Here is an 18,800-nt window from a genome sequence, read left to right on the forward strand (position 1 = left end):
ATTTGTATAGCTCTTAATCACAAAGAGTCTCAAAGGGCTGCACAGACCACAGATTATTGCAAACCACTGACTATTATGACACCATCTAAAACCTACATGAGGGCAACTAATACACGGATATTGTCAACATAAAATATAGGTTATTCATATGCTATAGAATAGATGTGTGTTTTAAGCAGATTTAAACATTTCCACTGAGGTTGCAGATCGAATCTCATGGGGAAGAGCATTCCACAGCTCTGAGGCCCGAATGGAGAACGCTTTCAAACCTGCGGATCTCTTCTTGGCTCTTGGGATCATTAGTAGACCAGAATTTTCAGAGAAATTAAATCTGAAAGATATGAGGGAGACCGGAGAGTAGTGCATTACAGTGATCGAGAAGGGAGGTAACAAACGCATGATGATGATCAATGATCAATGTAACGAGCCGCTAAAAGCAAGCAAACGCTATTTTGTTTTGCTTTGGGGATGTTGACGAGTGCGCCTGCCCACACACGGACAGTTATGCCCGCCCAATAAACATACACATCGAACTTGCTCCTCTGTGTGCTCTCGGTCTGAACAAAATGAACGATACACTCAACGACAATAGTCCCCTGACACCAATTCAAAATTCGCATAGCAATGAACAATCGATAACCAAAGCGGGAATGAGCGAGGGGTCTCTGTATTCTCATTATATTTCGACCATTTTTTGTTTGCACACCGCTGATTTCAAGCAAAGGTATTCAAACGACAGCGGGTTATGGAGGACACAGCGTGCAGTAAAGCTTGTCCTTTAGCAGATATCATGATAGGGAGCTTCAAGGCCGCACCGCTGCGTCGGCCACACTCCCATTGCTGGTGTTAATAATATCAAAGCCGGTTTCCTCCACTGGCTGTGATATCCCACTCCTCTCATTGCCCACCCTGCAGTTTCACTAAGCCCCCTTTTCACCCCAAGTTTTTAATCAAGCGCAAAACATTATCATCCAGAAGAGTGTGAAGGAAATTCCCATGTATTCCCCGCCCCTATTCCCTATATGCACAGCGTAACGATAAAATCCCCAAATCCTAGCCCGGGCTCATGCATGACCCCACCAAATGAAAGGATGTATAATGGGTGACCCGTGCAGTCATTACTGGTTGCTGGGATGCAGAAAAAAAGTTAGCAAATTTATCTCTGGTCTCTATGACAACTGCAGCTAATAGTTGCTTGGTAAAGGATTTTAATGGAAACAAAAATAAAGTTGTTATTGTAAAATAGAGACGTACATTCATCTCAATAATAAAATAGAATGAATACATATACGAGTAGACAGAGACTTTTTCTAATAAGTATTTTTCTTGAGCAAGCGTGTGGATAAGAGAGTACTTGGTTGGTTTGGACACATGGAGAGGCTAGATGAGGAGCGAATGTTGAAGAGGATCTACAGAGCAGAAGTCAATGGAAGGAGACCAGGAGGAATATATATATATATATATATATATATATATATATATATAAATATATATATATATCTCATCTCATTAGCCGTACCGCCTATCCTCATTAGGGTTGCGGGGGGGCTGGAGCCCATCCCAGCCATCTCCGGGCAGTGGGCAGGGGACACCCTGAACTGGTTGCCAGCCAATCGCAGGGCACACAGGGACAGACAACTCATTCGCTCATTCACACCTAGGGACAATTTAGACCGGCCAATTCACCTGAAATGCATGTTTTTGGAATGTGGGAGGAAACCGGAGTGCCCGGAGGAAACCCACGCAAGCACGGGGAGAACATACAAACTCCGCACAGGAAGTCTGGAGCTGGATTTGAACCCACGACAGGTTCCCATGACATGAACTGTGCCGCACAAGCGCTAACCACTGCGCTGCATATATATATATATATATATATATATATATGTAACCGCGCTGTACGTGTCCCACCAAAGATCCACATTCACGCTGGACTGGATGATGAGGTTTTTATTATTACAGTTTCTGCAAATGGATGAGTCACAACATTAGCTTTTTCTGCTGGGTCTGATCTCTTTGATCTCTTTGTAGTACTCTGGTTAAACTAACAACAAAGCATATCAAAGAGCTTTCTTTTCACTTTACAGAAAATACATTTTAGAATATCACAATACATTTTTAAATCTTTACATTTTAGCAAGACACTTTTAACAAGAGATCGTATAGTGGATTTTTAACGTTTACAATGAATTCAACATGTTTTTCTTTGCTCTGAATTTTAACCAACATCATCCTTTTTTATGTACATGGGAAAATAGGAATAAAAACAATAATGAGTATAAAAATTGGTACAATTTACCTGCAAATGGATGAGTCACAACATTAGCTTTTTCTGCTGGGTCTGATCTCTTTGATCTCTACAAGGGGAATTAATATTTAGTAAAACAGAAACAACACGAGAATAAACCTAAACAGCTTGACAATATCAATCACATTACTATGCATGGTGAGAGATTTGTCAGCTGGGGTTATAATGTTTAAAATTAACTTATTTTGTGGAGCACCAAAAGATATGTCTTACCTTTGTAGTACTCTGGTTAAACTAACAACGAACCCCGCCTCCTGGTCACATGTTAGAAGCCAAAACCAAACCCCACCCCATACCAGCAGATGGCACTGTTGGACTCAGCATTGCAGGACATTTACCAAAAACTATACACATATTTTAGCAGGAATTTCAATAAAATAAAAGTTATTATTACACCCGTTACATATATATATACATATATGTGTGTGTATATGTGTGTGTATATGAATGTATATATATATATATATATATATATATATATATATACATATATGTCTTTTTTTATATATATATTTTGTATATATATTTTATATATTTCCAAATTATTTCTTCTGTAAAATAAGAACAGTAATGCTTTGTGTGTGCAAAATCATCTGATGCTTTTGAAATATTGAAAAAATATTTTTATACGTATTATAAAAATAAAAACACTTCATAATAAAATAATCTGTTATTGCTCATTGACCATTGACCATGGCCAACCCAAATAGTTTTTTTTAACAATATTTGCCTTATTTTATTAAAAAAAACATTCCACCACATTGTCATATAAGAACGTTTGAAGTTGTATTTCATCTCATCTCATCTCATCTCATTAGCTACACCACTTATCCTCAGTAGGGTCGCGGGGGTGCTATATAATCTATATAAATTGTGCATTTCTTAAAATACTCTGAGTTGAGTTGAGAAATTTGTATTTATTACAATATAGAGGCTCACCTAGAGCGAGCTGACATAATTGTCGGCCATCTTGCTGCTACAGGTACCCAAAACCCAAAAATCTCACAAAATGCTGGGCATTTTCTTTAAGGAAAATGGTGACTTTTGTTTACTTTGGGTTTCTTTAGTGTTTGTTCTTCCTCATGGTATTTACCCCTCGTTTTTGGTCGCGCAATACAATACAGCAACATCTAATGGTCCAACAAACAGATTGTCCCTTTAAAATGTTACCTTTTTGTTCATGATATGGAATTGTCAATACAAAATTTTGCAAGGTCTAGAGCAGGGGGTTCGGGATCCTTTTTGATCCAAAGAGCCATAATCGCAAAAATATTTTGATTTCTATTTTTTGAGAGAGAGCAAAAGCCACACCATATATTTTTGAACAGAATTCAACAAAAATGCCAAAGCCACTCTCAGACAAAAGCTAAATCTTCGCCACATTTTATTTCACAGTGTGACGTTTGATGATAGATCAAATCTATTAAATGATAATAATGCCAGGGCCTGTGTCCCATATCAATGTGAATATACCATTTAAAATGTGTCTCCCTCCCGAAGAGACTTGTTGAGTGTTGAGGCTCATTTTTTCATTATTGTCCTATAATGGTTTCAAAACAAAGGTTTGAGCAAAGTTATTTTGTAAAAATGTCAGAAAATACTGCAAACGTGGATACCATTTACCATAGGTGCAGAACGCACTGGGCAAAGGGAAGAAGCAGTAAACCGCCCATTCCTACCGCTCACCCAATCAAATTGCTCTGGTGTTTTTGAGTGTTTATAGTTAGTTTTGTGGGTTTTCATTATAAAGTGTCTTATCAGTGAATAAAGATTTCTTAATGAAAGTAGTTGAGACTGTGCCCTATATATAATGGACCAAACCTTTGATCACTATTGATACCTTCTGCTGGTATTTTTAATATTTTAATACCAGGGTGAAGACTGCGCCACTGAGTGCCCTCTTGGTTTGTTTGGACCAAGCTGCCTGTCCACCTGCTCTTGCCATAACCACGCTTCCTGCTCCCCCTTTGATGGATCCTGCTTTTGCAGGGAAGGTATGGCTTTAACAATATAGTATCATACCACTTGAAATCATTAGAGGCCAGTGATCCTCTCATGAAGTAATGTCAAGGCCTCCTGGCAAACAGCTGCGCCCAACTCTACGTCATAAGTGACAAGGTGCTCTCAAAGGGATTGTACTTTTCTTCGGGCTTTCTTCGAGGAGGTGAGGCTTCTGTAGCCCTTTGCTGTGTGGCCTCCGTGACAGGTTATGTCTAATGAGGACTCCAAGGAATGTGGAAGTCTTACAGTTCTTATCGGTAAGCAGGGTTGGTGGTTCGCTCCCTGGAGGTACTGCCAAAGAGGTTCTGGTCCAGGATTCTGACCTCATCACTGGTCTGTGTCTTGTTATGGTCACAGGATTTTACTTTGCAATGCTAGACATTGGCAAAACATGTTAAAAGGGATTTTATATTTAATCTGAATAACAAAATACCTTAACTATAATCCCTGGTCATTAAGTCAGCCTTTAAAGCCATAGTCGTAATCAGGGACTTACTAAAGCGGTTAAGAAATTGGTTTTGCCACACTTTGACACGCGTTTATAAAGTACTGTACTTTTATTTGTCAGACAAATATTAAAACCAGAAGATAGGGTTTGTTCTTTGGTTTCAATGTATAATGCAGTATTTAAAAAAATAAATAAATCAGTAAAATAAAAATGAGTAAGTAATATTTACTATTTTGCGCAGGTTTTAACCATTGCAGGTTGTGTATGGAACACAACCCCGCAAAAAAAACAACACCTGATTGTACCTCAAAAATGATGACTTACAATATTTTTTGTCAAATGTTAAAAATGGAAAAGATTTATAGAATATGCTTCGTAATGGTAGTATCCTTTATATCCAATTACCATATATGCTTGAATATATACTGATTTAGAACTAGAGAATACAATATTGAATTCAGGGGGTTGGCTTATATGTGCATAAACAAAGTGATAACAAGGGGGTGTATGACAAGCATAGACATCCTAGTTCCCCCCTTTACCAATCTCTACTTCCTGTTCAGTCCCTTGACACCATCCTAATTGTGCTTGAGAGGGATCACTTCTATTTTTATTTGGATGTAGTGTGTTTTATTGCCTTTTTCCAATAACAATGTGTCCCAAGAAAGTTAGTGAAAAGGAAAAGTAGGAAACAATGATTGAGTCAAAGAAAAAAGTAATTGCGAAATATGAACATGGTGTACGAGTGCCTGCCATTGACGTGTTTCTTAAAAGGTACTGTGAATGGTTTACAAAAATGTATTTTCTATCTGTATTACCTGTAATATTTTTTAATATATACACACACTCTACAAGCCTGTCAGTCAGCAGACAGTTGCTGTACTGACATGATGCAGTTGATGTTGGGTGGCTAGTAGCGCATATTTTCTTGTTTAGGTACTGGTCTTGTAAACTATTTTGGGTATGTTTTTCTTTTAGTACGTGGCTATTTTGAATGCAATTTTACAGGTCGGCTTATATGTGACGTGTGGTTGGCGAACTCTTTTTGCCCCATGTTCAACAATTGTAATAACATGATAACCATTGTTACTTCTGAAATGCATATACGATCAATAGCTCACACTAATTGGTTACATAGAAGTAGCTCACAGCTTCATAAATGTTGGTGACCCCCGTTTTAATGCATGCGTAGTACAAGGATGCCACTACGCCAAAGTAGGGAAATAGCGTGTTTCCGATGAGGGTTTCTGTGGAGGTATTCAGCTTTCTCTGTTCCTTCCCACACTACTCTACGCTGACCTCATCTCACGCTCTGCCTCCCAACTTTTCCCCATTATTTTCTCCTCCTTTATGAGAGCAAAATAAAAAGATATGCAAATGACAGTGTCCTCGGGCCACTGCTTCTGCGCCATCAGAATATTCATTTTAAATTGTGTAAAACCAAGCATTGGGAATTTGAGTCCGTTTTTCTGGCTCTGCATGTGATGTGATTATGGAAACGATATCCTAATGTTACAATATGATACTCCTAGATAGTGGTGGGCGATATGACAATATTAGATTGGGAAACTATTAACTGTGATCCGGCTCTCCAAAAACAGTAAGAGGACCTTATCGGCCACAACTACGTTATCTCCTGTATTTATTACTCATTCCTATTGGCTTTCTCATTAGCAAAATATGAGACAACTGCAGCCTTTTTCGATTGAAAACGATGATCTCAGATCCATAATGAATGGGAGCAATACATGCATTTAAAAAATGTCCCTAAAATAAAGTGTCTCTACTGTTTGATTATTCTATCAACTATTCTTTTAAATATATTTTATGTTTTGTTTCGAATATTTTTCAATGCTTTTCAAATAGTTTGAATAAGTATCAAACATCAAATTACCTTTAGAATTGAATCCCCCTTTGAAAAGTTTAATGTGTAATTATTTTAAATTTGTTGGGCTCTCACTCATCAAGATTAAAAAAAAAAGCCTATCAAAAATAGTATTTACAATTGAATTTGAAAAGGGAGGTCTAAAATTGTTGCAGATAGTGTTTAAATTGAAATTAGGTAGAATGTGCAAATTGGTTGTTAATATCGTGATTGTGATATTACCTTTTAGAAAACCATGTTGCTGATTGTTTTCATATTCTCCCCCTCTCTTATGATCATGGTAAATGTATTTATTTATGAATCCTTTTTCAAAGCAACCAATAAAATCAAGAATAAACTATAGAGCAGGGGTCACTGACTTTTGAGAGAGAGTTTTTGTTACTGATTGGCGCAGAGGGCTACCATTTTAATATACATTTCTAAAATAAAAACTTATGTTATTACTATGTTGTTACTATGTTATTACCTTTTGGAATTATTAAGAGTTATGTCAACCAATGAAAATATAATGTTAGTTAGAAATCAAATGTACTAGAAAACTTCAATGAACAATCACTGGTGAGTTATTTTCAGAACCAGTCTACTGGCTACTTGGGTCTTCTCAAGGGGCTGTTGGAGACTCATGATATATTTTGTGATAATCAGAGGAATAAAGAAGAATGGAATATAGAGGAAATGTAAAAAAATAATAATAAACTTCAGACCTACACCCTATATGTTTGTAAGATTGATGACGCGAAAAACTTTTGATAAATCATGTCCAGCATGGATAAAAGGACTGTTCACTATCTATCACTTCACTGGCGAGAGAGGAACCAATCAATCCCTGTTGTTAGTCTGTGACACAGTCAGTGAGGAGACTGATCGACTCAACTGAGGGGGACTACAGTTTAACAGGCTCAATAGGACTGTACAATCAATACGCTTGTACAAGTTATGTTCCACATACTTGCCCCTGTCAATAGCACACAAACAACATTACACAAGAGAAAGGGGGCAGACGCTTCCCCTCGAGAGGAGATGGCCTAGCTTGTATCATGCATCAGTGTTTGTTCCTCCTCGCTTGGCAACCAGTTCGGTTTAAGATTGCAGTTTTTTCTTTCTATTTTTGTCATTGAGCATACGAATCGATATATCTAATAGGTAGAAATGATTGCATTCATTTCAAAACGGTAAAATGACTGAATTTGATATTTAGAAGGGTATATTTGGAATCAAGTCCCTGCAGATGCTAGAAAATAGTATCATTTTATTATGAGTCCGGAGTTGCTGCGAAGGTCTGTTGGAAGGAGGGGGGTTTCAATCTAGTTTCTTTTATACACAGTTAAGAACATAAACAAGGACGGAGCTGCTGTAGACCACAGCACACTTCGAGGTCTCCCCACTCAAGAAAAACACTCTCATTTTTGCAAAACCTTTTATTTTCCTGTCTGTCGTACTTTCTGTTCCCTGTTTTAGTCTTGGTTCACACTCCTCACTAGGTGTTTCTGAAGCAAAGATTGTCTCTTTTTTTTTTATAAAGAATGTTGACCCAATCATACTTTACAATTGTTTTAAAATCTACCTACCTACCTACCTACCTACCTACCTACCTACCTACCTACCTACCTACCTACCTACCTAATGATTTGCTAAATTCCAGATTTTCTTTTACTTTAATTAAAAACATATTATATTTTCTGAGCAAAATTCAAAAAAGAATTTTAAACGGACAAAATTAACAGTTTTGCTCATTTAAAATTCATATTGGATTATGATTTGAAGTTGTAACAAATAATTAAAATAACACTAAAAAAATCATCTGATCAGTAAGGAACGTTTTTGTTAAGAAAACAATATTTTATTTCTGCGTGACATTATTATTAAGTTAAAATGAAAAAACTGTATATTTTAAATAAAGGATGGAGAAAGGCTTAAATCTCTAAAGAGCACCTGTTTTTCTCATATGCATGTTTCATGTCCATTTTTTGTGCTGGACGGACAGTGTGTAAAATTTAGAACATTCTCGCGGTTGAGTTTAGTCATTAAAAAAACAATATTGATTTGAGTAACCAGCAAAAACACAAACTATCATATAAACTTGCATTTTTAAATACTTGGTCGTTAAATGTGCATTTAATTGGGGTAACATGAGGCTCACTTAGAGGGGGCTAACAGAATTGTCGGTCATCTTGCTGCCACAGGTACCCAAAAATCTCAAAAAGGCAGGGCAAAAAATGAGAAGTAAAATGCTCGGTTTGACTCTGAATTGAATTGAATTTAATTTAATAAAAACTTTGAAGTGAAAAAGCCGGCAATGTCCTGAAGACTGGTCAGAGAGCAGCCATTGATCTTTTGGGCTGTGTTTATTACTCTATGTATGTTTTTCCTCTCTGCTGCTGTGCTCCCTGCATGTCAAACAGTGATGGCGCATACCAGAATGTTTTCCACGATGGCTTTGTAGAAGGACACCAGCAGCTTCTGTTCCAGGTTAATCCTCCTGAGAACTCTCAGGAAGTGGCCTTACCCACTACAGCCCTGGGGTTGGCAGACCAGGAGAGGTCTCCTGTTCACATCAGTAGTTAGAATGAGTGGACTCTCTTCACTCAGTCTCTATTGATGATGAGTGGGGCTGAGTGTGTTTGCCCTCCTGTAATCATGTATGACTTCATTGTGTACTCCCTTGTGCTTTTTAGCACTCATTTTCTGTTGCACGACACCAATGCACCATCTATTGATCGAATATTTCTCACTCTCCCTTTAATGAACATGATTTTGGAGATCATTTTTTTGTAACTTTATTTCTCACACACATTTTGACAGAGGTTTGATTTCTCCATCATACATCAACACAAACACAAAATATATACAATTTACATACCTATAAATAACAGAAGAAACAACAACAAAAAATGTTAATAAAATAAATAAAATAAAAAGTGAGGTGTTTAGAAGTCAAGTAAAAATTGTGTGATAAGCTTCCATCTTTTCTCGAGTTGATTTAGTTTCAGTTGAAGTCTTGCAGTGATTTTTTTCCATAATGTACATTTGCTTTAATTTGTCTCTCCGTTGTTTTAAGTCAGGAGGTTGTGGTTTCAGCCAGGACACTGTGATCATTTTCTTTGGTACCAGAAGCATAACCTTTAGTATATATTTATGTTGACCGGTCAATAATTCTTCTGGCAAAATTCCTAATACGTGGGTCACTGGGTCCAACCGCAACTCCCAACCAATAATTAATTTTATTTCTGTCTGAATACTTCTCCAGAAATTTATTATAACAAGGCAATTCCAGAAAATATGTGTAAAATCTCCGACCCTCCCACAGTTACACCAACATAGATTTGAGGTAGTTTTATATTTTGAAGTGATAGAAGGTGTATAGAAGAATCACATTTTTACTTTCCATTCAAACTCCCTCCATGTCGGGTTGCTGGTTATTTTGTGTCCTTCTTTCAAAGTTTTTTCCCATTCGCCGTCTTTTATCACTACATTAGCTTCTTGTTCCCATTTTTCCTTAACCACCATGTCATCATTACTGATATCCATTCGCAGAACTTTATATAATTTTGAGATAAGTCCCTTAATTGATTCTCCTTTTGAATATGATATTAATAATTCCTCAACTTTAGTTGGCTCCTTACATATTTTCCCCCATTCATCATGTTTCTGGAGGTAATGCCTTAGTTGCAAATATTTGTAAAAATCATTTCTAGGTAGGTCAAATTCTTGTTGGAGTTGTTCGAACGATTTCAATGCCTGTCCTTCGAACACTTGGGTAATCAACATCAATCCTTTTTGGATCATTTTATCCTTAATGGTTCCCTGCTCTAAATTCCTCCAGGCTGGCAGGGGGTGGACTGCTCCATCCTGTGCTCCAGTGGTTTTTGGGGTCTCGGCTGCAATCAGTCTTGCCTTTGTGCCAACGGTGCCGCCTGTGACCCGGTCGATGGCACCTGTACGTGTTCTCCGGGCTGGAGGGGCCAGCACTGCAACCAGCCCTGCCCTGTAAGTCTGAACTAAGAGAATGTCGTTAATCTTATTGTGACTTTGAAGTCAGCATGGTATTAAATTGTTTGGGAAGGCTGAAATGTGAGCTTTCTCTCTTTTTCCCCTCAGGATGGCACTTTTGGACTTGAGTGCAGGGAGCGCTGTGACTGCAGTCACGCGGACAGCTGCGACCCAGTGAGCGGCTACTGTCGCTGCCACCCAGGGTGGACAGGTAGGTACTTATCCTTAAAAACATGAAGGGGAGATAATAAATTCCTCAGAGATCTTAAATATTCATTTTCTACCTTCAAATCTGAAGGTCACCAGAAAACTCGAAAGACATCGAATTAACAAAGAAGACAAATACGATGGATTTGATGCGTTTTTGCACACTTTGTCCAAGTGTCACATGAAAGAAGCGTCAAATTTGTTTTTAGCGCTTGTGAGTTCCTAGGGGTGCACATTACAAACAAACTCACCTGGTCCGTAAACACTGCATCACTGGTTAAGAGGGCACAGCAGCGCCTGTACTTCCTGCGGAGGATGAGGAGAGCCCACCTGCCCCCACCCTCCCTCATTACATTCTACAGGGGCACCATAGAGAGTATCCTGACCAGCTGTATCTCTGTGTGGTGTGGAGGCTGCAGCGCTACCGACTGGGGTAGTGTGAGGAGGGTAACGAGGACAGCAGAGAAAATAATCGGGACTACACTTCCCTCCATTCAGGACATTGGCCAGAAGCACTGCCTATCCCATGCTAAAAACATTACCGGGGACCCCTCTCACCCCCATCATGGACTGTTCACTCTGCTAGCCTCTGGGAAGAGGTACTGCAGTGTGCGGTGCAGGACCACCAGGCTCCGCAATAGTCTAGTCCCCCTGGCCATTAGACTGTTAAATAGTCAATCTAACATATAGTTAACTTAAATCTAAACGGCTGCTAATCTGACTTTTGCACCACTGGCAGTTTTTTTTATAGCTTGCCACTCCTTGCACATTGCTCTCTGCACTATTGTAATTACAGCGTTATTGTTACAGTGTTAATGTTACTGTGTACCTGACTTGTTAACCTGACTGCCCATTTTGCGCATCTGGTTAGCTACTCTTCTTGCACTATCGGCACTATGGTAAATACTATACGTAGCCAAAATACAATACAACATTATTTATATCTGTACATTCAAGGAAACTGTGGGGGTCAGATGCATCGACATTTCGTTCTGTATACACGTGTACTAGAATGACAATAAAGTAGATCTGAATCTGAATCTGAATCTGAATCTGAATCTGAATCTGAATCTGAATCTGTGAGGGATGTTAAGACGTAGGCCCTAAATTATCGCAAACTAGCTAAGGTGCAACACTAGTGTAATACATGCGCACAACCTGCTGACCCTAGTGGGTAAATATTTGCAGGTGGAATCTATTATCCGAACCGTAATGTGCCAGCAAGTTTCGGCTTGCCTTGCAGTTTTGGGTTTTGCTCACTTAATCCGATTTTAAAAATTCGACTGCCGTTTTTGTTTACTTAATAGGGAAAACTTTGGATTCAAAGAACAAGGTCTTAAGGAGCAGCTTGGATGATCTGCTTACAATTTTTATTGCTCTCTAGTAAACGGGGCTAAAGTTTTGGCATGGACAGAGGGGACGTGTCCACACGAATATCGAGGAATCATTGTTTTTGTCCCCAACAATACTATGTGATCACTTAAAAAATGTGCGATGTACCCACCAATGCTAAGACCAAACCTTCGCCCTTGGGCTGAACGATAACAAAAAATAATCGATTTGCAATCCCTTACCCCCCCTGTATTGCAATACGAATTACTATCTTCATAATTTTTTCAAATTTTTGTGTTTTGCAATTTGGATGTTTAATATCGAGCGGTAAGATATTGTGCTATACAATATATTTTATTATCTTTGTTATTACCAATTGGGTAAGTTTCATTTTACCAGACCATTTTTCAAGCTATCAGTACTCGCGAAGGCCATCGATACCTTTGCTCGTCGCCCTGAAACTGTTGGGTGTTTTACACAATCTTAATGCAAGAGAAAAAAAATGGCCCAAAATACTTTAGATTCTATATATTCTTCTGACTTTTTTTATAATGAAATTTGTATTTAATAAATACGTTAGAAATAATCAAAACAAAACTCATATATTTCAATGATTACCATATTTAAAAAATTAGTACTTAAGTTGGTATTTGTCTGAAAATGTGTGTAATACAACACATCACCCATCCATGCATCCATTATCTGCACCGCTTATCCTCAGTAGGCTCGCGGGAGTGCTGGACCTCATCCCAGCCATCTTTGGGCAGTGGGCAGGGGACACCTTGAACTGGTTGCCAGCCAGTTGCAGGGCACACAGGGAAAGACAATCCACTCGCTAATTTGGACCGGCTAATTAACCTAACATGCATGTTTTGGGAATGTGGGAGGAAACCGGAGTGCGCGAAGGATACCCACACAAGCACGGGAAGAAGATGCAAACTCCACACAGGAAGGTTCACTATATTCTATCTATCTTCTATCTTCAATCTCATGACCTCAGAACTGTGTCACACTCGCGCTTACCACTGCCCCGCCATGCTGCCCCAACACATCACCTAAATAAATACACGATAAAACTATCATTTATATTCGTATTTGTAGTGTATTTTCCTTTTAAATCATTATTTTAGCATTTCTGCAAAACAACTGTTGCTCATAACAAGCTATAAACTTAACCTTTGGATGCTTGACCTACCCGTACATACACTCTTCCATGTGTGGGGTCAAAAATTAGTGGGGAACATAAACTAATACATCTTTTATGAGAAATACATGGAATATGACAATATAACATTTTTCTTTACTTTTAATGATTTTGAAAAATAACATCCCGTGTGAATATTTTTCACCCCACTTATTCATCCAAGGGCTAAATAAAACCGGTTTATAGCTTATTCCCTTTTCATAATTTTGAAACAGTGACCATTTCTTTATGTATTCTACTGAAATAGTTCACAGACATACAGGTATATACTAAAATTTGATGTTTTCCATACTTGTTCTGTCTTTTTCATGTATCCAGATAACATTAAAGGGACACTGCGTAGTATTTGACCACTAAATGTCGTTTTATTGTGTAGTGCAAGCGAAATTGAGTGCTACATAGCACAAGGAAAAATACCAACTACGTACACTCAAAGTGACCAAACCATGCCCTTTTTTTAGTCTTTAACAATATTTTTGTTTTGGGTCGGCACCCGTAGCAGCATAATTGTGAACAATCATGTCAGCTCCCTCTAGTTGAGCCTCTTGTTATGTTAAACCAATTTAAAAAAAACATTGACAAAAAAATATTTACAAAAAATGATAGTTCATGTATTTTTGCTTAGCATTCAAATCAATACTGTTTTTTGAATTTTTTATTTTTTTTGCAATTAGATGTGCTAAATAATACACAATGCCCGTTTAATATGTGTTAATGGTTTATTTGCCTCTTTCAATTAGAATTGTTAATGTATTAAACATTCTGACTTTCAGTTCTTTCAGATTTTACCGTAACATTTTGTAAAACAAATGTGGCTCAAAATAAGTCATAAATTCAAATCAAAGTTTTATAGCATTACAACTATTCATGATTATGAAACACTGACCACTTATTTATTCATTATATTGAAATAGTTTAAAAAAATATACACGGAAATTTGATTTTTAGTCTGCCCTAATAATGTTGCCAGGTAACATTAGGATCTTTTAACAGAAATTTGAGTTGACATGACCCTGAAAAGTGGCAGTATTTTTTGGTCTTATTAAAGTTGATATATTACTTTCTTACTTTCTTCTTACCTTATTACATAAATAAGCTCTTTACCCAAAATGTGTTGCTGAAACAATTAATGACAATATATCCAATTTATTCACCACCATTGACATCAAAGATGTAATTTAAGGAGTCTGGCAGTAAATGAGTTACAACCTAAATGTTGCATCCATATGTCAAATCTGAGAAAGAGTTGCGAGGGGTGTAATGTGTGAGCGAGGTAAGTTGTCACGCACTCATAGGAAGAACTGATTCGGAACCCAGGGTTAAGTGCACACACTCGGCCTCTAGAGCTCAAGGCATTTATTCTGGGAAACTGTGGCTTTTATTATCTGCAAGAACGGACCTCTCTGCTCTAAATCCTGCACCGGTCAGGACCATCTGTCCACCTTAATTGAGTCACGGGGGGTGCATGGGGCCAGGGAGCTGCCCAGCGGGTCGGACAAACACGCGTTGGTGCACACTTGAAGTCGTAGAACCTTTATAATGGGCTCACGGAGAAAATGGGTACTGAGCGACGGTCACGTGATGAAATAAGACGTCTGTGTGCTAAAACAGGGACATACTTATTCTGGTGTACAGAGATCCCTTGCTTATCACAGTTAAAGAGGACCAGAACCACCCACAAAAATTGAAAATCCGCCAAGTAGCGTCACACCTTCAAACTTAGCATAACAAATTTGGAGGGCTTCTTTTAGAGTAAGAAAGCAATTTAGAGAGCGGCTGCCTAGCTGCACGCTTGCATCAGGTATCTTCGGACTTAGCCAGGTTTGTGATGATTAAAATACAAGAGCCATGATCGTAGCATGTTCCCCTAAGTTGTTTAGCTCCGGGTGTTCCGTTTCATGGGGAATGGATCTGGCGTTGGTGACTAGCCAGGTTCTTCACGGTTGGCTTAAGAGAGTTGTTAGCCTAGCCAGAGCACTAGGCCCCACTTTTGGTTTCTCTTCCTACGCCCCTTCAGCCGATTCCCGGAGACGATAACAATCCCTGGGGCACCTGCTCTTTGCGCTCTTCTTACTTACTTTGAGTCTTAGTTAATTAATTATTAATTTTCAATGTAAAGATCCACTAAAATTTAGCGGTTGCTTCCCAGTTTCTTGTGCTTCTTAGAAATTGACTTGTGCCTCCGCCCATCCTGGTTGTTTTTATGACAGCATATAGCAGCTTATTAAAGTGGTGCACACCTACAGTCACGCCTATTACTCACATATGCAACTTGCACCCCTTGATCGCTGTGTGCTCTGTCTGAACAAAATAATCGATACGTTGATATCAATGACATTCGAGACAATTCAATTCAAAATCCACAAAGCAGTAAACAAGTGATAACCAAAGCGCGAAATAGCAAGTCTTTGTAAAAGTGTTTTTAAAAACCCCTCAATAAACCAGGAGCGGTGGTTGTACCCATAAGTGTCTTCCACATAGCTCCACCCCTGGCTTCGCCAATCCATTCCTGACAAGAGGAAGTCGTATTATAACGGTGACTAATCATTATTTAATATCCATCTGCTAACATTTATAACCAGCAAAGGTCCACAGCACTAAAACTAAATGTGGACTCACTATCTGGCAGTAACTGGGTCGCGCTCACTGTTCTTACCTCACAGCTATTAAGTTTATTCAAACTTTGTAGAATAGAATAGAATAGAATAGAAGTCTTCATTGTCATTGATACAAACGTGGTGAAACGTTTTTTGCAACATGATTAAAAGCTGCACCCCTCTGTAAACATGTAATATAGACTTTAAAGGAAAATACTAGATAAAAGCGTACAAGAGTAAATAGGCAAACATATTTACAATATAGTGCTTAGAGACGGTAAATGGTCTGCATTTAGGGATTCAGTGTCTTGCCCAAGGACATGAATTAATAGATAGTCCAATGAAAAAAATACAACATTTAACCATTAACAGAGTGTAAGTTAATAAAGGGGGAGGGCTACTACGCAGACCTTTGCAGATTTCGTGTTGTTCTGGTCCCTCATAACCACAATAAATGAGGGCAACCTTATCGAGGTACATGGAAAATGTTAAAATCAAATTTTGGAAAGTGAATAAACCACATGCAATATTTTTTTTTATTTTAACCCAAAATCTAAGTTAAAAGTGTTTTAATATCAAAAGTAATAAAAGATTTTTATGTTGTATTTTCTCAACATTCTTCAATTGATGTACCTTGAGCAGTTTTCTTCTTAAGCCAAGTACACGTATTGATTGTACACGCAGTGGCTCTTCGACATGTTACAGTGGAATTATTATTTTTTAAATACAACTAGCAAAAAACGTTTCTCACTTTACATGTTTTTTGCTTACTTTTGTAGTCATTGATTATGTTTAGAATATATGGACATTTTTCAGTACACATAGGAATAATAATAATGAGCATTTAATTTTAAGTTACAAATATAACAGAATAATCAAATTATACTTCAAATGAGCAGAATGATTAAAGAATTTTGAGCATTTTATTGAATTTTGTTCTTTTTCTAACAAAAATAAATATAGTCAAGAAAATATACTTAACATTAGGGAATTCCCATTGGGACAAAAAATGTATTTTGCACTTTTTAAAAAAATATATACAATATTTTGAATATTAAAACCCTTTCATGCTCTGGTATTGGCTAGCAATACCGATCCAGAGCCCTTGCCCAATGTCAGCTGGAATGGGCTCCATCAACTCCCATGACCATTGTGGGAATAAAGGGCTGGTAAATGTACGAAAAAAGAACCTTTAACTACCCCTAGGGGATATAATATCCCCTTACAGTACTTCTGCAATTGAACTAGTATATAGTTACAGTATTTCTTTGTATCAATATGAATATAAATATCACACAAATTGACGCATTTTGACTACATCAGTTTGTGACATTATGATAGTGTTGTTTAATAGAAACTACTACCTGATGATTGTCTAAAAAGAGCAATTGTTTATGGTAAATCTTATTTTTGTTTTCAGTAACAGATTGAACCGTTTGCTTTTGACACGAACCGAACCACTAATATTTACCCACCTTCAACACCTCTTGGAGCATAGCACTTCAACGCTCTTCATTTGTGTCGAGTTTCTACTCCTTTTCCAGATAATTTGAGTGTTTGCCGGGATGCGCATAATAGCGAGGATGAGTGTTTTGCTTTGCCCCGTTTGCCCTGAACAAATTGGACGGTGAGACCTTTGGGTTCTTTTGCTGCCGCTCGGAAGACACTTGAGCTCTTTCATTTCTGTGATTCACCTAGCAACAAAACCAGCTTTGTTGGAGACCGTTAGGCTACAATGTTCAACCTTTGCAGTTTTTTGTATCTTAACTGTACAAGGCTTTGTGCTTGTGTGGTTAATGTTTTGTAGCATCAAGATTTCCTTTTCACTATGTGCTCTTTCACTTTGGACTAGGGAGATGTTAAAAAACTTGATTCATAATTTCAATTCCCAATTTTTTTCCAAACACAAAATTTGGTAAAAATGAAAATTACACATTTAACTTGATCAAATCTGAAATACAACAGGCAGCGCGTCAGCTGGGTGGTTAGAGTGTCAGCCCCACGGTGCAGAGGTCCAGGGTTCAATTCCAGCTACTATCCTCCTTGCACTCCTTGAGTTTGCATATTCTCCCCTTACCTCCGTGGGTTCATTCTGCGCACCGTTTCCTCCCACATTTCAAAGACGCTAGGTCAATTGGCAACTCCAAATTGCCCCTAGGACTGTGTGAATGGTTGTTTGTCTCCGTTCAGGGTGTCGCCTTCCCACTCCTGGAAGATGCCTGGGATGGGCTCCGGCACTCCAATGACCCTAGTGAGGATAAGCGATATGGGAGATTGATAAAATACATCGCTAAATATTATAAAATACAACAAGGAGGATTAAGATATGGACGACCCTTTATTGGTTACAGCATATACGTATATGACCCACTTATACAATCTGCCCAGGTTTTTATAATTTTTTGACAATTGCACTGTTTATTTTTGTATTGCCGACTGTGTTCATTAAACAATAAAATAAAATACAAATGGTCATGTAAATACAACCCAGTTATAAGTGTTTCTGTCAGAAGTGTTGATATGTGGACATTGAACTGGCTGTAAAATAATAAACTAAAAAACAAAAAGGGTTGCATCCATTCTAGATTTTGATATTCAAATATCCCCTTGAATTAAAAGTGTGACAAAAAAAAATCACACTTTACTTGATAATGCCAAAACCAACTTGGTGTTGTTTTTAAATAATCATCAGTTTGATGTCAGGTATCCGTTAACAGCTGCAACGGTAAAGCTAGTAGATATTTTTAGCTGCTTTTACAAAATCACCTGCTAATGGTTACCGCCTTGTGAGGATAACTAGCCGCTAATGCTAGCTGAAATATTCCAGA

At 37.9% G+C, this 18,800-nt stretch overlaps 1 protein-coding gene across 1 annotated transcript in view; it reads left to right on the top strand.

The window, feature by feature from the left end:
- megf11 (multiple EGF-like-domains 11) overlaps window positions 1-18,800 on the top strand; it is a 208,907-nt gene that overhangs the window by 149,034 nt on the left and 41,073 nt on the right. The window contains exons 12-14 of the mRNA XM_088340142.1: window positions 4,182-4,302; window positions 10,466-10,629; window positions 10,741-10,843. Of these exons, the coding sequence (XP_088196268.1) occupies window positions 4,182-4,302; window positions 10,466-10,629; window positions 10,741-10,843 (388 nt within the window). The remainder of the gene's footprint in view (window positions 1-4,181; window positions 4,303-10,465; window positions 10,630-10,740; window positions 10,844-18,800) is intronic.

The sequence above is a fragment of the Urocampus carinirostris genome, chromosome 7 (assembly GCF_059441175.1).
Source record: "Urocampus carinirostris isolate Australia breed hairy pipefish chromosome 7, RoL_Ucar_1.0, whole genome shotgun sequence".
In the NCBI taxonomy this organism is placed as follows: Eukaryota; Metazoa; Chordata; class Actinopteri; order Syngnathiformes; family Syngnathidae; genus Urocampus; species Urocampus carinirostris.